The 20,349-nt window shown below is 39.9% G+C and overlaps 1 protein-coding gene across 9 annotated transcripts in view; it reads left to right on the forward strand.

Moving 5' to 3' along the window:
- Positions 1-20,349, forward strand: part of ANGEL2 (angel homolog 2) — a 34,951-nt gene that overhangs the window by 5,261 nt on the left and 9,341 nt on the right. For all 9 annotated transcript variants that reach the window (XM_032963059.2, XM_032963055.2, XM_032963054.2 and 6 more), the window contains 7 exons: positions 390-811; positions 1,831-2,054; positions 14,447-14,516; positions 15,478-15,659; positions 16,357-16,449; positions 17,549-17,710; positions 19,887-20,112. In XM_032963059.2, the coding sequence (XP_032818950.1) occupies positions 397-811; positions 1,831-2,054; positions 14,447-14,516; positions 15,478-15,659; positions 16,357-16,449; positions 17,549-17,710; positions 19,887-20,112 (1,372 nt within the window). In that variant the 5' untranslated portion in view covers positions 390-396. The remainder of the gene's footprint in view (positions 1-389; positions 812-1,830; positions 2,055-14,446; positions 14,517-15,477; positions 15,660-16,356; positions 16,450-17,548; positions 17,711-19,886; positions 20,113-20,349) is intronic.

Consider the following 20,349-nt stretch of genomic DNA (forward strand, 5'->3'; position numbering starts at 1 on the left):
GTTGCTGATTACCCTGTGAAAATGTGCAGAAACAGTTTCAAAATATGCACACTGAACATTTTTGCACAGATAATAGATCATGTAATGTGTCAAAAATAGGTACACTGGATGTAACTGGTATTGATCAATACCGGTTACAATACCAGAGTGATGGTGTTGTATCACCCATCTTACTTGCAGCTGGAACTGTCCATGTGAGATGTGCCAAGTGGAAGGGATTCTTTTTGCAACAAACTTCCACATCAATGTTGGTGCTAGTAATGCTGATTTACTGTATTTGAACCTGCTTACCTCAATTGTTCTCTCTAGTGGGGGCCCTTCTGATAGCAGTGGCATGATCAAGCAATTGCAAGGCTGCACCTTTAATTTGACTACCTTTGCCATTTCAGGTGACGAATGCTGGGATATCAACACCGCGCCTTTTGCTATGCACGTGGGAAAGCCATCTTGCTTCAGTGTGATAAAACCTCGAAAAAAAACCAGGCACATTTGTTAAAATCTTCAAACATTTGTACTGTCCGCCACCTGAAATGGCCAGGTGTGCGTTTACGGACATATTGCCCACACTGGAGAGATAAAGATCTCCACCGGCCATTGGTGTCGTGGGATAAGGTTCCTTCGTCCTTCTTGTCCACCACAAGCGTCCACATGCAAAAAAGAGAGGGCAGCTCGCCCAAGCGGAGTCGCTTGTCAGTGGACAGCGCTGGCACGGGCAGCAACAGCGTCCCCAAGGACAGTGATGCCCCTCGTGAAGAACGGAGAAAAGTTGATGCTCAAGTCCGCCCCACACCGGGCAACATGTACAGGAAGTGTAAGTGTGCTTACCTTACACCAGCGCCGATTCCATTATGAACAGACTGTCAAGACCACCGATTCTCATTTTGTATATTCGCAGAATACAAAATGTTTTATCATTAGTTTTTTCTCTGAAGTCAAGTTATTAAGGTCCTTAATAATGCTTGGATCGATGCCCACCAGACACACTGCTTGGCACTGCCATGTGGTGGTCAGTAGAGGGCAGTACAGCAGAATTCATTGTTGTACTGCGATTATATGCTGCCAGTCTATGCTCCTTCTGTCTTCACCAACTAGCGCTGACCAAGGTGGTGAAGTATGGTCAAATAATCGATATGATCCATGTCATGCGGGGGGCCCTCATTCAACAATTGCTTGAGTAAAATCTATGCATGTTTTATTACCATGTCCTATTTGATTATGATCATACAATACTTTGTACAATTTAATATGATACATGAATGTTGTTCAAGATTGCCATTCCATGACGCAAACTTCAAAATCATGACATTTGATAAAAACATGTTTTATTGTGTACATAACAGAAAAACTATTTGAGTCCAATTCATATGTTGGCAGAAAAGCAATTTTCTTATTGTTAAAATGCACAAAACTTCTAAATGTTTTGAAAATTTGGCCATTTTCCACCAAATGTTTGTGTTGGGGTGTTGCCACGATGGAATGGTAAGAACACTGCGTTTGCAATCCAGTGGTCATCAGTGTGATTCAGTTTCCCGGGATGGCAGTTGAAACAATGGGCACCTTTATTAACACCCTCCCACCCGCCACTGTCTACCCATAAATAGGTACACCATGGTCAAGTAGCAGGACGTGTGTGATGGAGTAAAATGTGGGTACTCCCACCTCTTACAAGACTGGACAGCGTCATTATCTCTAAATATCCCTCCACTTGAGGCCCTTCCACTAGCAGCAGCATGAGCAAGTAAATGCAGTGTTGCACCAACACTACACGTAGAATCGTTGCTGGTAACGGCCACGAGTGTATTGATAGCCCTTGTCCCCGTGTTCTCACAGGGAGTCACTGCCGGTGGTGGAAAGGTATGGAGGACAGGAGCAGCAATGCGGACGTGTTGGGCCTCCGCAACCAGATGGCCTTCAGTGTGATGACCTACAACATCCTGTCGCAGACATTGCTGGAGGACAATGCCTACCTGTACCGCCACTGTAACCGCAGCGTGCTGGAATGGGCCTACCGCTTCCCCAACCTGATCCAGGAGATCGAACGGTTCAATGCAGATGTACGTTCACATCGTGCGATACAAACAATGTGGATTTGTATTGTGTCTTCATGGGACCGCGAGCTCAAGATCCCATTTTTTATTTTTTCTCTTGAGAAAAGAGATGGTCAGTCATCGTCATAGGCAGGGCAAATTGTCTTGAGCTTGGGCTTTAACAGAGACAGAAAGTCAACAGTACAGATGGCCGGGGAAGGTAGGCCATGGGAGAACAAGCAGTAACTCTATAAACTGCCCCTCCTGAAGCAGCCTTATTCATGTCATTATTTTATTAATTGTATCAAAGAGTACTGATATCATTGCATTAGTAACCTTGGCAGCTGTAGTATTCCATATCATTTTACAATGCCACTACTTTGTTGTGATGATTTCTTCAGTGGGATTCCTATTTTGGCTGTACGACTTTTGTTTCTTAAATCGAATTTATTTGGTGTTCGAGACCTGTTATCTTTTTACTTACTTTTGTTGGTTACCTTTTATGTATTTACCATGACTAGTCAATATGTGATATGAACCCTTAGTTTTATTACAATTATTAGAACTCCCAATTTAACTATAAACTTACAACTGAATATGGGACTTGGATATTATTTATAAATAGGAAAGCATTCATATTGTCTTTTTCAACGTTAGGAAAATATAATTTACAATTGTCTTTCGGACAATTTTGAGTGTGTCGTTCGTAAAGATTTGAATCAACATGTAATTGGAATTTGGAGCTCACATTGTTGCTGCAAGTATAATTCACTCCAGGTCTAATTGCAGAAGGGCATTTTCAGCTGTCAATGTTTAATCTAGTGGACCAAAGTACAAGCTCCTCTCTTGGCTGTTGACATACATTCTTGCAAAGTTTGCACTTCCATTTACTATGCCAAGAGAAAGACAACAAGTTTTACTGTGGATGTGCAGAGTAAGCTTTGGCAGCAAAAGTAAATGGTTCAATGTAGCCACTGCATTCTTTAATTTGTTTGTAAAACTGTAAGACGAGTTACACTTTTCTTGTAAAATGAATTACTAACTTAGTGACATTAATCAAAACATGTCATTGCCATCATACTTCATTGTTTAACTAGGTAAGGACTTAAATTGTTGATTTAAAGCTTTCGTGACTGCAGGGATTCATATTCTTGGTTCTTTCGGTAAAGTCACGTAGAAGGGACACAATCAAATAATAAAAATATAAAACAATAAAATTATCACGATGTTTCGACTGCAACACAAGCAGTTATCATCAGGTGTGAAAACCACAGCAAGAAAATTTGAAAAAAATGGCAGTGGTTTTCACACCTGATGATGATTGCTTGTGTTGTAGTCGAAACGTCGTGAGAATTTAATTGTTTTATATTTTTATTATTTTATTGTTTCCCTTCTACGTGACTTTACCGAAAGAACCAAGAATAGGTAAGGACTTGTTTAGACTAAAAGTCTGGTTTCCAGGAGGGACCCAGGTTACAGATACAATACAGGAATGATGATTGCTAGGACATTTTGAATATATAACAAAACAATTGGACTGGAATTTAAATATAGCTCACAAATACACTAAATATTCACTTGGAAAAGGCAAACGATAAAACTAGGCTGAGTAAAAATGATCAGTAGCAATTGGTGTCCAGTCCCGATCATAGAAGGCCGATTTTGATGGAATGACCATTGGTGTTGTTGAATGAAGGTTGCGACATTGTTGTTGAATGAAGGATGCCACATTGTTGTTGAATGAAGGATGTCACATTGCTGTTGAATGAAGGATGTCACATTGCTGTTTAATGAAGGATGTCACATTGTTGTTGAATGAAGGATGTCACATTGTTGTTGAATGAAGGATGTCACATTGTTGTTGAATGAAGGATGTCACATTGCTGTTGAATGAAGGATGCCACATTGTTGTTGAATGAAGGATGTCACATTGTTGTTGAATGAAGGATGTCACATTGTTGTTGAATGAAGGATGTCACATTGCTGTTGAATGAAGGATGTCACATTGTTGTTGAATGAAGGATGTCACATTGTTGTTGAATGAAGGATGTCACATTGCTGTTGAATGAAGGATGCCACATTGTTGTTGAATGAAGGATGTCACGTTGTTGTTGAATGAAGGATGTCACATTGTTGTTGAATGAAGGATGTCTCATTGTTGTTGAATGAAGGAAGCCACATTGTTGTTGAATGAAGGATGCCACATTGTTGTTGAATGAAGGATGTCTCATTGCTGTTGAATGAAGTATGTCACATTGTTGTTGAATGAAGGATGTCACAATGTTGTTGAATGAAGGATGTCTCATTGTTGTTGAATGAAGGATGTCACGTTGTTGAATGAAGGAAGCCACATTGTTGTTGAATGAAGGATGTCTCATTGTTGTTGAATGAAGGATGTCTCATTGTTGTTGAATGAAGGATGTCTCATTGTGGTTGAATGAAGGATGTCTCATTGTTGTTGAATGAAGGATGTCACATTGTTGTTGAATGAATGTGGCACATTGTTGTTGAATGAAGGATGTCACATTGTTGTTGAATGAAGGATGTCACATTGTTGTTGAATGAAGGATGTCACATTGTTGTTGAATGAAGGATGTCTCATTGTTGTTGAATGAAGGATGTCACATTGTTGTTGAATGAAGGATGTCTCATTGTTGTTGAATGAAGAATGTCACATTGTTGTTGAATGAAGGATGTCACATTGTTGTTGAATGAAGGATGTCACATTGTTGTTGAATGAAGGATGCCCCATTGTTGTTGAATGAAGGATGTCACAATGTTGTTGAATGAAGGATGTCACATTGTTGTTGAATGAAGGATGTCACATTGTTGTTGAATGAAGGATGTCACATTGTTGTTGAATGAAGGATGTCACATTGTTGAATGAAGGAAGCCACATTGTTGTTGAATGAAGGATGTCTCATTGTTGTTGAATGAAGGATGTCACATTGTTGTTGAATGAAGGATGTCACATTGTTGTTGAATGAAGGATGTCACATTGTTGTTGAATGAAGGATGTCTCATTGTTGTTGAATGAAGGATGCCACATTGTTGTTGAATGAAGGATGTCTCATTGTTGTTGAATGAAGGATGCCACATTGTTGTTGAATGAAGGATGCCACATTGTTGTTGAATGAAGGATGTCTCATTGTTGTTGAATGAAGGATGCCACATTGTTGTTGAATGAAGGATGTCTCATTGTTGTTGAATGAAGGAAGCCACATTGTTGTTGAATGAAGGAAGCCACATTGTTGTTGAATGAAGGATGTCACATTGTTGTTGAATGAAGGATGTCACATTGCTGTTGAATGAAGGATGTCGCATTGTTGTTGAATGAAGGAAGCCACATTGTTGTTTAATGAAGGATGTCACATTGTTGTTGAATGAAGGATGCCACATTGTTGTTGAATGAAGGATGTCACGTTGTTGTTGAATGAAGGATGTCACATTGTTGTTGAATGAAGGATGTCACAATGTTGTTGAATGAAGGATGTCACATTGTTGTTGAATGAAGGATGCCACATTGTTGTTGAATGAAGGATGTCACATTGTTGTTGAATGAAGGATGTCACATTGTTGTTGAATGAAGGAAGCCACATTGTTGTTGAATGAAGGATGTCTCATTGTTGTTGAATGAAGGATGTCACATTGTTGTTGAATGAAGGAAGCCACATTGTTGTTGAATGAAGGATGTCTCATTGTTGTTGAATGAAGGATGTCTCATTGTTGTTGAATGAAGGATGCCACATTGTTGTTGAATGAAGGATGTCTCATTGTTGTTGAATGAATGTGGCACATTGTTGTTGAATGAAGGATGCCACATTGTTGTTGAATGAAGGATGCCACATTGTTGTTGAATGAAGGATGTCTCATTGTTGTTGAATGAAGGATGTCACATTGTTGTTGAATGAATGTGGCACATTGTTGTTGAATGAAGGATTTCTCGTTGTTGAATGAAGGATGTCACATTGTTGTTGAATGAAGGATGTCACATTGTTGTTGAATGAAGGAAGCCACATTGTTGTTGAATGAAGGAAGCCACATTGTTGTTGAATGAAGGATGCCACATTGTTGTTGAATGAAGAATGTCACATTGCTGTTGAATGAAGGATGTCACATTGTTGTTGAATGAAGGATGTCACAATGTTGTTGAATGAAGGATGTCACATTGTTGTTGAATGAAGGATGTCACAATGTTGTTGAATGAAGGATGTCACATTGTGGTTGAATGAAGGATGTCACAATGTTGTTGAATGAAGGATGTCACATTGTTGTTGAATGAAGGATGTCACATTGTTGTTGAATGAAGGAAGCCACATTGTTGTTGAATGAAGGATGTCTCGTTGTTGAATGAAGGATGTCACATTGTTGTTGAATGAAGGATGTCACATTGTTGTTGAATGAAGGATGTCACATTGTTGTTGAATGAAGGATGTCTCATTGTTGTTGAATGAAGGATGCCACATTGTTGTTGAATGAAGGATGTCTCATTGTTGTTGAATGAAGGATGTCACATTGTTGTTGAATGAAGGATGTCTCATTGTTGTTGAATGAAGGAAGCCACATTGTTGTTGAATGAAGGATGCCACATTGTTGTTGAATGAAGGATGTCTCATTGTTGTTGAATGAAGGATGCCACATTGTTGTTGAATGAAGGATGTCTCATTGTTGTTGAATGAAGGAAGCCACATTGTTGTTTAATGAAGGAAGCCACATTGTTGTTGAATGAAGGATGCCACATTGTTGTTGAATGAAGGATGTCTCATTGTTGTTGAATGAAGGATGTCACATTGTTGTTGAATGAAGGATGTCTCATTGTTGTTGAATGAAGGAAGCCACATTGTTGTTGAATGAAGGATGCCACATTGTTGTTGAATGAAGGATGTCTCATTGTTGTTGAATGAAGGATGCCACATTGTTGTTGAATGAAGGATGTCTCATTGTTGTTGAATGAAGGAAGCCACATTGTTGTTTAATGAAGGAAGCCACATTGTTGTTGAATGAAGGATGCCACATTGTTGTTGAATGAAGGATGTCACATTGCTGTTGAATGAAGGATGTCGCATTGTTGTTGAATGAAGGAAGCCACATTGTTGTTTAATGAAGGATGTCACATTGTTGTTGAATGAAGGATGCCACATTGTTGTTGAATGAAGGATGTCACATTGTTGTTGAATGAAGGATGTCACATTGTTGTTGAATGAAGGATGTCACAATGTTGTTGAATGAAGGATGTCACATTGTTGTTGAATGAAGGATGTCACAATGTTGTTGAATGAAGGATGTCACATTGTTGTTGAATGAAGGATGTCACATTGTTGTTGAATGAAGGAAGCCACATTGTTGTTGAATGAAGGATGTCACATTGTTGTTGAATGAAGGATGTCACATTGTTGTTGAATGAAGGATGTCACATTGTTGTTGAATGAAGGATGTCTCATTGTTGTTGAATGAAGGATGCCACATTGTTGTTGAATGAAGGATGTCTCATTGTTGTTGAATGAAGGATGTCACATTGTTGTTGAATGAAGGATGTCTCATTGTTGTTGAATGAAGGAAGCCACATTGTTGTTGAATGAAGGAAGCCACATTGTTGTTGAATGAAGGATGTCTCATTGTTGTTGAATGAAGGATGTCACATTGTTGTTGAATGAAGGATTTCTCGTTGTTGAATGAAGGATGCCACATTGTTGTTGAATGAAGGATGTCTCATTGTTGTTGAATGAAGGAAGCCACATTGTTGTTGAATGAAGGAAGCCACATTGTTGTTGAATGAAGGATGCCACATTGTTGTTGAATGAAGGATGTCACATTGCTGTTGAATGAAGGATGTCACATTGTTGTTGAATGAAGGATGTCACAATGTTGTTGAATGAAGGATGTCACATTGTTGTTGAATGAAGGATGTCACATTGTTGTTGAATGAAGGAAGCCACATTGTTGTTGAATGAAGGATGTCTCATTGTTGTTGAATGAAGGATGTCACATTGTTGTTGAATGAAGGATGTCACATTGTTGTTGAATGAAGGATGTCACATTGTTGTTGAATGAAGGATGTCTCATTGTTGTTGAATGAAGGATGCCACATTGTTGTTGAATGAAGGATGTCTCATTGTTGTTGAATGAAGGATGTCACATTGTTGTTGAATGAAGGATGTCTCATTGTTGTTGAATGAAGGAAGCCACATTGTTGTTGAATGAAGGAAGCCACATTGTTGTTGAATGAAGGATGTCACATTGTTGTTGAATGAAGGATGCCACATTGTTGTTGAATGAAGGATGTCTCATTGTTGTTGAATGAAGGATGCCACATTGTTGTTGAATGAAGGATGTCTCATTGTTGTTGAATGAAGGAAGCCACATTGTTGTTGAATGAAGGAAGCCACATTGTTGTTGAATGAAGGATGCCACATTGTTGTTGAATGAAGGATGTCACATTGCTGTTGAATGAAGGATGTCGCATTGTTGTTGAATGAAGGAAGCCACATTGTTGTTTAATGAAGGATGTCACATTGTTGTTGAATGAAGGATGCCACATTGTTGTTGAATGAAGGATGTCACATTGTTGTTGAATGAAGGATGTCTCATTGTTGTTGAATGAAGGAAGCCACATTGTTGTTGAATGAAGGATGTCTCATTGTTGTTGAATGAAGGAAGCCACATTGTTGTTGAATGAAGGATGCCCCATTGTTGTTGAATGAAGGATGTCACATTGTTGTTGAATGAAGGATGTCACAATGTTGTTGAATGAAGGATGTATCATTGTTGTTGAATGAAGGATGTCACATTGTTGTTGAATGAAAGATGTCACATTGTTGTTGAATGAAGGATGTCACAATGTTGTTGAATGAAGGATGTATCATTGTTGTTGAATGAAGGATGTCACATTGTTGTTGAATGAAGGATGTCACATTGTTGTTGAATGAAGGTTGCCACATTGTTGTTGAATGAAGGATACCACATTGTTGTTGAATGAAGGATGCCACATTGTTGTTGAATGAAGGATGTTACATTGTTGTTGAATGAAGGATGCCACATTGTTGTTGAATGAAGGATGTCACATTGTTGTTGAATGAAGGATGCCCCATTGTTGTTGAATGAAGGATGTTACATTGTTGTTGCATGAAGGATATCACAATGTTGTTGAATGAAGGATGTCACATTGTTGTTGAATGAAGGATGTCACAATGTTGTTGAATGAAGGATGTCTCATTGTTGTTGAATGAAGGAAGCCACATTGTTGTTTAATGAAGGAAGCCACATTGTTGTTGAATGAAGGATGCCACATTGTTGTTGAATGAAGGATGTCTCATTGTTGTTGAATGAAGGATGTCACATTGTTGTTGAATGAAGGATGTCTCATTGTTGTTGAATGAAGGAAGCCACATTGTTGTTGAATGAAGGATGCCACATTGTTGTTGAATGAAGGATGTCTCATTGTTGTTGAATGAAGGATGCCACATTGTTGTTGAATGAAGGATGTCTCATTGTTGTTGAATGAAGGAAGCCACATTGTTGTTTAATGAAGGAAGCCACATTGTTGTTGAATGAAGGATGCCACATTGTTGTTGAATGAAGGATGTCACATTGCTGTTGAATGAAGGATGTCGCATTGTTGTTGAATGAAGGAAGCCACATTGTTGTTTAATGAAGGATGTCACATTGTTGTTGAATGAAGGATGCCACATTGTTGTTGAATGAAGGATGTCACATTGTTGTTGAATGAAGGATGTCACATTGTTGTTGAATGAAGGATGTCACAATGTTGTTGAATGAAGGATGTCACATTGTTGTTGAATGAAGGATGTCACAATGTTGTTGAATGAAGGATGTCACATTGTTGTTGAATGAAGGATGTCACATTGTTGTTGAATGAAGGAAGCCACATTGTTGTTGAATGAAGGATGTCACATTGTTGTTGAATGAAGGATGTCACATTGTTGTTGAATGAAGGATGTCACATTGTTGTTGAATGAAGGATGTCTCATTGTTGTTGAATGAAGGATGCCACATTGTTGTTGAATGAAGGATGTCTCATTGTTGTTGAATGAAGGATGTCACATTGTTGTTGAATGAAGGATGTCTCATTGTTGTTGAATGAAGGAAGCCACATTGTTGTTGAATGAAGGAAGCCACATTGTTGTTGAATGAAGGATGTCTCATTGTTGTTGAATGAAGGATGTCACATTGTTGTTGAATGAAGGATTTCTCGTTGTTGAATGAAGGATGCCACATTGTTGTTGAATGAAGGATGTCTCATTGTTGTTGAATGAAGGAAGCCACATTGTTGTTGAATGAAGGAAGCCACATTGTTGTTGAATGAAGGATGCCACATTGTTGTTGAATGAAGGATGTCACATTGCTGTTGAATGAAGGATGTCACATTGTTGTTGAATGAAGGATGTCACAATGTTGTTGAATGAAGGATGTCACATTGTTGTTGAATGAAGGATGTCACATTGTTGTTGAATGAAGGAAGCCACATTGTTGTTGAATGAAGGATGTCTCATTGTTGTTGAATGAAGGATGTCACATTGTTGTTGAATGAAGGATGTCACATTGTTGTTGAATGAAGGATGTCACATTGTTGTTGAATGAAGGATGTCTCATTGTTGTTGAATGAAGGATGCCACATTGTTGTTGAATGAAGGATGTCTCATTGTTGTTGAATGAAGGATGTCACATTGTTGTTGAATGAAGGATGTCTCATTGTTGTTGAATGAAGGAAGCCACATTGTTGTTGAATGAAGGAAGCCACATTGTTGTTGAATGAAGGATGTCACATTGTTGTTGAATGAAGGATGCCACATTGTTGTTGAATGAAGGATGTCTCATTGTTGTTGAATGAAGGATGCCACATTGTTGTTGAATGAAGGATGTCTCATTGTTGTTGAATGAAGGAAGCCACATTGTTGTTGAATGAAGGAAGCCACATTGTTGTTGAATGAAGGATGCCACATTGTTGTTGAATGAAGGATGTCACATTGCTGTTGAATGAAGGATGTCGCATTGTTGTTGAATGAAGGAAGCCACATTGTTGTTTAATGAAGGATGTCACATTGTTGTTGAATGAAGGATGCCACATTGTTGTTGAATGAAGGATGTCACATTGTTGTTGAATGAAGGATGTCTCATTGTTGTTGAATGAAGGAAGCCACATTGTTGTTGAATGAAGGATGTCTCATTGTTGTTGAATGAAGGAAGCCACATTGTTGTTGAATGAAGGATGCCCCATTGTTGTTGAATGAAGGATGTCACATTGTTGTTGAATGAAGGATGTCACAATGTTGTTGAATGAAGGATGTATCATTGTTGTTGAATGAAGGATGTCACATTGTTGTTGAATGAAAGATGTCACATTGTTGTTGAATGAAGGATGTCACAATGTTGTTGAATGAAGGATGTATCATTGTTGTTGAATGAAGGATGTCACATTGTTGTTGAATGAAGGATGTCACATTGTTGTTGAATGAAGGTTGCCACATTGTTGTTGAATGAAGGATACCACATTGTTGTTGAATGAAGGATGCCACATTGTTGTTGAATGAAGGATGTTACATTGTTGTTGAATGAAGGATGCCACATTGTTGTTGAATGAAGGATGTCACATTGTTGTTGAATGAAGGATGCCCCATTGTTGTTGAATGAAGGATGTTACATTGTTGTTGCATGAAGGATATCACAATGTTGTTGAATGAAGGATGTCACATTGTTGTTGAATGAAGGATGTCACAATGTTGTTGAATGAAGGATGTCTCATTGTTGTTGAATGAAGGATGCCACATTGTTGTTGAATGAAGGATGTCACATTGTTGTTGAATGAAGGATGTCACATTGTTGTTGAATGAAGGATGTCACATTGTTGTTGAATGAAGGATGTCACATTGTTGTTGAATGAAGGATGTCACAATGTTGTTGAATGAAGGATGTCACAATGTTGTTGAATGAAGAATGTCTCATTGTTGTTGAATGAAGGATGTCACAATGTTGTTGAATGAAGGATGTCACATTGTTGTTGAATGAAGGTTGTCACATTGTTGTTGAATGAAGGATGTCACATTGTTGTTGAATGAAGGATGTCACAATGTTGTTGAATGAAGAATGTCTCATTGTTGTTGAATGAAGGATGTCACAATGTTGTTGAATGAAGGATGTCACATTGTTGTTGAATGAAGGTTGTCACATTGTTGTTGAATGAAGGATGTCACATTGTTGTTGAATGAAGGATGTCACAATGTTGTTGAATGAAGAATGTCTCATTGTTGTTGAATGAAGGATGTCGCAATGTTGTTGAATGAAGGATGTCACATTTTTGTTTAATGAAGGTTGTCACATTGTTGTTGAATGAAGGATGTCACATTGTTGTTGAATGAAGGATGTCACATTGTTGTTGAATGAAGGATGTCACATTGTTGTTGAATGAATGATGTCACATTGTTGTTGAATGAAGGATGTCACATTGTTGTTGAATGAAGGATGTCTCATTGTTGTTGAATGAAGGATGTCACATTGTTGTTGAATGAAGGATGTCACATTGTTGTTGAATGAAGGATGTCTCATTGTTGTTGAATGAAGGATGTCACAATGTTGTTGAATGAAGGATGTCACATTGTTGTTGAATGAAGGATGTCACATTGTTGTTGAATGAAGGATGTCACATTGTTGTTGAATGAAGGATGTCACATTGTTGTTGAATGAAGGATGTCACATTGTTGTTGAATGAAGGTTGTCACATTGTTGTTGAATGAAGGATGTCACATTGTTGTTGAATGAAGGATGTCACATTGTTGTTGAATGAAGGATGTCACATTGTTGTTGAATGAAGGATGTCTCATTGTTGTTGAATGAAGGATGTCACATTGTTGTTGAATGAAGGATGTCACATTGTTGTTGAATGAAGGATGTCACAATGTTGTTGAATGAAGGATGTCTCATTGTTGTTGAATGAAGGATGTCACATTGTTGTTGAATGAAGGATGTCACATTGTTGTTGAATGAAGGATGTCACAATGTTGTTGAATGAAGGATGTCACATTGTTGTTGAATGAAAGATGTCTCATTGTTGTTGAATGAAGGATGTCACAATGTTGTTGAATGAAGGATGTCACATTGTTGTTTAATGAAGGATGCATTGTTGTTGAATGAAGGATGTATCATTGTTGTTGAATGAAGGATGTCACATTGTTGTTGAATGAAGGATGTATCATTGTTGTTGAATGAAGGATGTCACAGTGTTGTTGAATGAAGGATGCCTCATTGTTGTTGAATGAAGGATGTCACATTGTTGTTGAATGGAGGATGTCACATTGTTGTTGAATGAAGGATGTCTCATTGTTGTTGAATGAAGGATGTCACATTGTTGTTGAATGAAGGATGTATCATTGTTGTTGAATGAAGGATGTCTCATTGTTGTTGAATGAAGGATGCCACATTGTTGTTGAATGAAGGATGCCACATTGTTGTTGAATGAAGGATGTCACATTGTTGTTGAATGAAGGATGTCTCATTGTTGTTGAATGAAGGATGTCACATTGTTGTTGAATGAACGATGCCACGTTGTTGTTGAATGAAGGATGTCACATTGTTGTTGAATGAAGGATGTCACATTGTTGTTGAATGAAGGATGTCACATTGTTGTTGAATGAAGGATGTCTCATTGTTGTTGAATGAATGATGTCACATTGTTGTTGAATGAAGGATGTCACATTGTTGTTGAATGAAGGATGTCACATTGTTGTTGAAGGAAGGATGTCACATTGTTGTTGAATGAATGATGTCACATTGTTGTTGAATGAAGGATGTCACATTGTTGTTGAATGAAGGATGTCACAATGTTGTTGAATGAAGGATGTCACATTGTTGTTGAATGAAGGATGTCACATTGTTGTTGAATGAAGGATGTCACATTGTTGTTGAATGAAGGATGTCACAATGTCGTTGAATGAAGGATGTCACATTGTTGTTGAATGAAGGATGTCACATTGTTGTTGAATGAATGGATGCCATAATGTTCCAGGTTATTAGCAGCATCATTCATGAATTATCATCCTATAAATCTGGTATCAATGCTTAGCACGTTATACATCAATGTAGGCTATGTTATTTACATTTAACTGGACAAAATTCTACGTTGAATATTGTGCATGGATATGTTAGTGATTAAAATATTAAATTAAACATATTTTTGCAGATGTAACTGTATTGATTGTCATTAGAAATTACAACTTTGGTATTAATTTCACAATTTTTATAACAAAAGAAAGGTATTGCAAAATACATGAACATCAGTTTAACCTTGCGATTGCTAGTTTAATCAGTGAATGAAAAAACACTTGATGTAAAAATATCAAATCTACTTTTACAGCCTCCAGTCGTGTGTTTGGTGAGGTGTATTGTAACATGCAACTCGTTTATTGCAGGTACTGTGTCTGCAGGAGGTGCAAAAGGACCATTACATCGATCAGTTGAAGCCTCATCTCATCAAACTGGGTATGGAGCAGGGCCGGTGCAAGGGAGATGCTAGGGTTGGCCCCACCCCATCAAATGTCCATTTGGCCCTCCCAAGTTCACTATCCTTCGTGGTATCAACCTATAATTTTTATTTATTTAACCAGGTAAGGCCCACTGAGCTAAGAAGCTCTTTTTCTGAAGCAACCTGGCCACGAATGATTTATAGCAGCAAAACACTGTAAACGCGTGATGTTGGTTCTAAATGTGGAGGGAAAAACCGGAGGACCTGGAGAAAAATCCACCCGACCACGGGGAGAACATGCAAACTGCAAATATATAGACTTCAGGGTTGCGATCTAACCCACGACTTCCTGCATACCAGGCGAGGTAGTTAACATCTCACTATCGCGGCGCGAATACAGTATATCACTATTGATGGCCCCCACACAAGAGCTCGCCCGTCCTCCCATCCAATAGGAACTGGAGCCAGGCCTGGTATTCAAGGGAACATGGTATGGTGTTTCTTCAAGCTTCTTTCCTTATCTTTTGAGAAGAACAATAGTAGCGATGTGACTTGATTTAAAATTAAGATACATGGACCACCCTTGGTGTAATTACTTCTACTGTAGCATAATGAATTTCAGGATTAATTGCACTTGACTGCAAGAGTCCAATGTACCAACTTTGTCTTGCCACTGAAAAAGCTATTATAATGTAATTTGTAGTGAGAATGCATGATTTTGAGTAGTATTCAAATTAATACAATATTTTGAAATGCATTTTTTTTGGAATGCAGCATTGCACAGAAATATTACAAGAGTTGCCACCATTCACATTATTCTACCAACTCATTAAGTCAAAGCCGCAAAGGGAAACGTGTGGGGGTGCGTGATAGAGAGCTTGACCAACGCTGTGCAAGCTTCTTCGTTCAAAGTTCACAATATTATTGGCCGATTTTTTTTTTTTTTTTTTTTTAAATTTTCAATGCATTGCCACACAGGCTACAGCTGCCACTACAAGATGCGCACTGGCGATAAGAACGATGGCTGCGCCATCTGCTTCAAGAGGTCGCGCTTCTCCCTGCGCTCGTGGCACGCGGTGGAGTACTACCGGCCCGGGGTGTCATTAATGGACCGAGACAACGTGGGCACCATCGCCGTGCTCCAGCCACTGCCCCAAGAGGTCGTACACCCGTTAACGTCATACCCTGCAGATGCGGTTCGAGCCCAGAGAACGCCCTTGTTCACACCGCGGGTGTATGAACCATAAAATACTTGCCGTCTGCTTCACAGCGGCCGTTAAAGATCCCGTGACGCTATGCGTGAGCCAGCATCGCAGTTTGAAGATTAGTTTAAAATCGCTTAATTGGGAAGCTACATTGTAACATTGCCCCCTACTGGCAGACTACCGCCCGCTAGTTGACCAGCGCTGCGTTCACCTTGTGCCTCACAGAGACAGCTGCTGCCGGGGGGTGCCCTGCCACGTGGTTTCTTGAGATGTGCTGGAGATGAGAGATGTGCTGTATTAATATTAATTGTTGATGATAACGATGACACGTTCCATCTAATTAACTAATCTGCGTGTGTTTGGTGTCTCTTATACTGCTCAGCTACATATATTTTCAATAGAACAAAACCTTTGTGAACACTGCTGTTGCCACGGTAGCTCTGCTGTAGAACTTCATTGTCTGCAAATGTCCCTTGTGTCAACATTTCATAATAAAATTAACTGTTCTCCTATTCTATGAGGATGTGCAGAAAAGTAAAGTTACAATATTGACAGTCCTTTTCTAGACTCGAGGAAATGTAATGGATTCCAGTCGTATCACTATTGTGTTGTTAATGATAATTTCACGAATGTTATTGTTTTTGTTGACTAGGGTACAAGTTCAGCACCCTATGCACAATTTCCCCCGAGTGTCTGCATTGCCAACACACATCTCCTCTTCAATCCCAAAAGGGGGGACATCAAGGTACATTTATATAGTTTTTGGTGTCTTAACGTTGTTATTTTCATTGTTGAATAACTAACGATTTGTCTGTCTTAATGTTAAGGTTGTAAACATTGCTATTATTACAGGGTAATCCATTTATAAATACGCCACTGATTTCTCAAGAGTCAAAGTGATTTCCTGTTCAAATGTATGTACTTGTGTATGTTGAACTTCTTTCGCGCCATACGTAGCCAACCGTGCTAATCGGAGGTGGGGGGGGGGGGAAGGACAACAATTAAATACAGACAACAAATTAAATACAGACAACAAACTAAATACAGACAGCAAACTAAACACAATGATGAACATTGAGGCAGTGTTTGTCTATCACAGCCCTGAGCCAGTGGTGGAAAGTCAACATCCCGTTGGCAGGGACAAGTCCTGCCATTGGACAACCACTGTGGACTTACCCACAAAATTTTACTCATTCTATTGACCCCAGAGAGATGGTGGACTAAATCAACCCCTAGCCACGTGGATTGGTGAAGTGGAGCCAAGGAGCGGTTAGGTTATCAGTCGCCACTCATGTTACCCGTGGCCTGGAATCAGACTGGAGTGGCCACATTTATAGCTCGATGCATAAGACTGCTGCACCACGAGTCATCTCCTCCACTTGAGTTGAGTGGAGGAGAATGTACCTTTACATTGGTAGTTATTGAGTTTCGTAAACAAATGTGTTGTTGAGTGGAGGAAAATGTACCTTTACATTGGTAGTTATTCAGTTTCGTAAACAAATGTGTTCATGACTGTCACGTAATTATTTTCATTTGATAACATTCAGGCTTTCTTTATATATAAACACATTAAGTTAATATTACTGCTTATCGTGTTCAAGAAAGAATGCTATCATTGTTGGCCGTCTGTCAAGGATGGCCTTCAGTAGTTCTCAGCGTGATGTCTGTCCTGCATCTTCGAAGCAGATGCCTCCATGTCCAGCAAGAAGGAAATAATTCATAATCAAAATAATCAGGAAGCCAAATCTGTTTATTTATTTTCATGTGTGCTCCAGTATTTTTAGTTTGTAATGGCCTTTTTGTTTGTTTCCTTCTTCCTGCACGTCTTGTGTAACGGTCTGCAGCTTGCCCAACTGGCCCTGCTGCTCGCCGAGATTGACAAAGTGTCGGACGGCGGCCGTTTGCCGGTGCTGCTGTGCGGGGACTTCAACAGCGTGCCCGGCTCACCGCTGTACCACTTCCTACGCCACGGATACCTCCACTACCACGGCCTACCTGCCTGGAAGGCGAGGCCCTGCATCTGCTGCACTTTTGTGTCTCATGTTAACATCATCGTCATAGTCGCCCTCTGCTCGTTAGTGATGAAGAGGCCAAATTAATTTCCAATTAATCTCCATCCGTTGTCTTCATCTATCCGCCTGGTTTTCTGTCTTCTCCTACTCCAGTTTCCTTTCACTTTTCTGTTGCATCGCCAATTGCGGGATCTTGTCCGGGCTTATTCTTGTAATGTGTGCAAGCTACTGGAGCCTTCTTTGCTTCACTTTATTGGAATAATGTTTAGTTTTATCTGTGTCGTTCATACTAATTACTTCTCACTATCGCCGGGGAACCACAGACAAGCTGCAAGGCAGCCACGTGGAGAGTTGGTGTCAACAATTGCCACAAGCTCTGCAATCTCGATGTATTAAGAGGATTTCAGCAAATTAATGAGTGCTTATACACTTTGTTAAACAGGGTCGTTTTCACTCCCAACCGTTTTGTTATATCGTAATTTTTCTATCTCTGCAGTCTTGAAACTGCACGAGTCTTGTATTCCAGCCATGTGTTGTGTACACTTTTAAAGTGAGGAGCGCTTTGTAAAGAGCGGAACTCATTCTCTATTTGTAGTGTTTTATTTTTTTCATGTTTTTGCATTTACATAACAGTGAGATGTTAACTACCTCGCCTCGTATACAGACGCTCGTGGGTTTCATCTCGACCCTGACGCCTATATATTTTTGAGTTTGCATGTCTCCCTGTGGTTGCATGGATTTTTATTTCGGTCCTCTGGTTTTTCCCTCCACATTTAGAAATATGCATTTCGAGTATTTGGCTGCTATAAATTGCCACGTGATAAGCCACTTCATTGGGCTATCATTTGTGGCCAGGTTGCTTCGGAAAAATAGCTATATAGCTCAGGAGGCCTTACCTGGTAAAATAAAAATAAATGTTTTGTTTAGAATCATGTATGTTCGTCTAAGTTTCTCAACCATTAACTTGCAAAGAGAAAGGGAATTTATTTTACAAGTCAATGAGAGTACCGGGCAGTCCTTGCCAGTGTGTGCAGCCTATATATAATTGGCCACAGCAGCAAAGGAGGGAGTGACAAGACCCCACATGTAGTCATTTGCAGCACCTCTAATCGGTCCACATCTGAAGCGATTATTGAGCTTTACCGACAGATGGCGTGAAAGGTCAAAACCAGTTGGTTGGACTGCTGGATCTGTCGCGAAGTGCGCAGTGGCTACGCCTGAGCTTGTTCTTGCGACTCGGTATGCTGCCTGAAAGTGACATTGAGGTTCTTTAGAGAGATTGTCCAAGCAGAGGGCCTGAAGCTTAAACTGGCTCGGTGGCTTGAACACACTTTTAAATGTGTGGCTTGTCTTGCACATCAAGGATTCTGCAAGGCGAATTGTCGCCTGGTGTCAGAACGGGCGATGTTGGACAGAACGGGCAGCCAGGCCAGGTTGGTTTGGTCTCATTCTACCTCTTGTTATATGCATAGTTTCATTTGCAGCTGAGCATCCACAAGTGCTGTTTGGGAAGAGCTGAGGCACACCGGGGAACATTGTTGAGTCAAACCCAGAGCTCCGGAGCATCAGCATACTCCCAAAGATCTATGTCAAGTAGTACGTTAGGAGTAAGTCGAAGAGGTAGCTTCGGGAATGAATAAATACAGAAAACATGTCACTGATATGATTATGATAGAAGAAATTAGAACAACCGACAAGAGATGAGAGACAAAATCAACTACAGAGTGGATGCCGAGAGAGGGCGAAGAAGCAGAATTCAAAACGTTTCAAGGCCACTACTGGACAGCAGCGATGAAAGAAAGGAATTCAGATGATCCAGTTATTATTGACTGCATAATTACCATTTAAATAACTCTAGCTAAATAACTCAAGTTGTGTATGTCTTGAATAATAATGTACAGCCCAATGAAGGGCTCCCGTCGGAGTTGTGAAACCATACTTAGGATGCTGCTCATTGTGGGGCAGTCGAGAGAGGGCACCCAAGACCGGCTCATATCTCCAATAATGTCATCCATGGCTGGTTATCGAATTTGGATCGCCGGGTTCACAGTGCAGACGAAACCACTGCCCGACTGCTTCACCCCCTATCGCGAAGGCTGCACAGAATTATAGAGCAAACACAACGGCTGTGTTAAGTGGAGCGATGGTGTGTGTGTGTGTGCGTGCGCAGGTGTCAGGGCAGCAGGAGGTGTACCAGACAAATCATCGTCTGCTGCAAGCCCCGCTTTGGCCTCAAACACTCGGCGTGTCTCCGTTCTGCCAGTACATGGAGGTGAGCAAACCTCAAGCAGCCCAACAAGCCAAGCCGGTCCAGCCGCCAGAGTCGGCACAACGAGCGTCACCGCCGGCCAGCTTGGGTACCACATCCACCACTGCGCTGGAAGAGCGGACAGCAGGTACAGAAAACAACCCCACTCCTCACACTCACCCACTACAAGCCTGGAGGTAGCGTTTGGCTTCTAACGATGCACCAATCAATTGATTAAAACGGATTCTTACCCTCACGACATGTGCATTAGGATACATGTTTTTGGTAACGCCGAGTTTAAATGTTATGGAAATTAATGCTAATGTTTACGTGACAAACCTTACTAATTGGCTCTGTCGACTAGTGGCGGGTTTTACGACACATT

Source organism: Petromyzon marinus, chromosome 29, assembly GCF_048934315.1.
Source record: "Petromyzon marinus isolate PM22_M1 ecotype Great Lakes invasive population chromosome 29, UKy_Petmar_22M1.pri1.0, whole genome shotgun sequence".
Classification (NCBI taxonomy): Eukaryota; Metazoa; Chordata; class Hyperoartia; order Petromyzontiformes; family Petromyzontidae; genus Petromyzon; species Petromyzon marinus.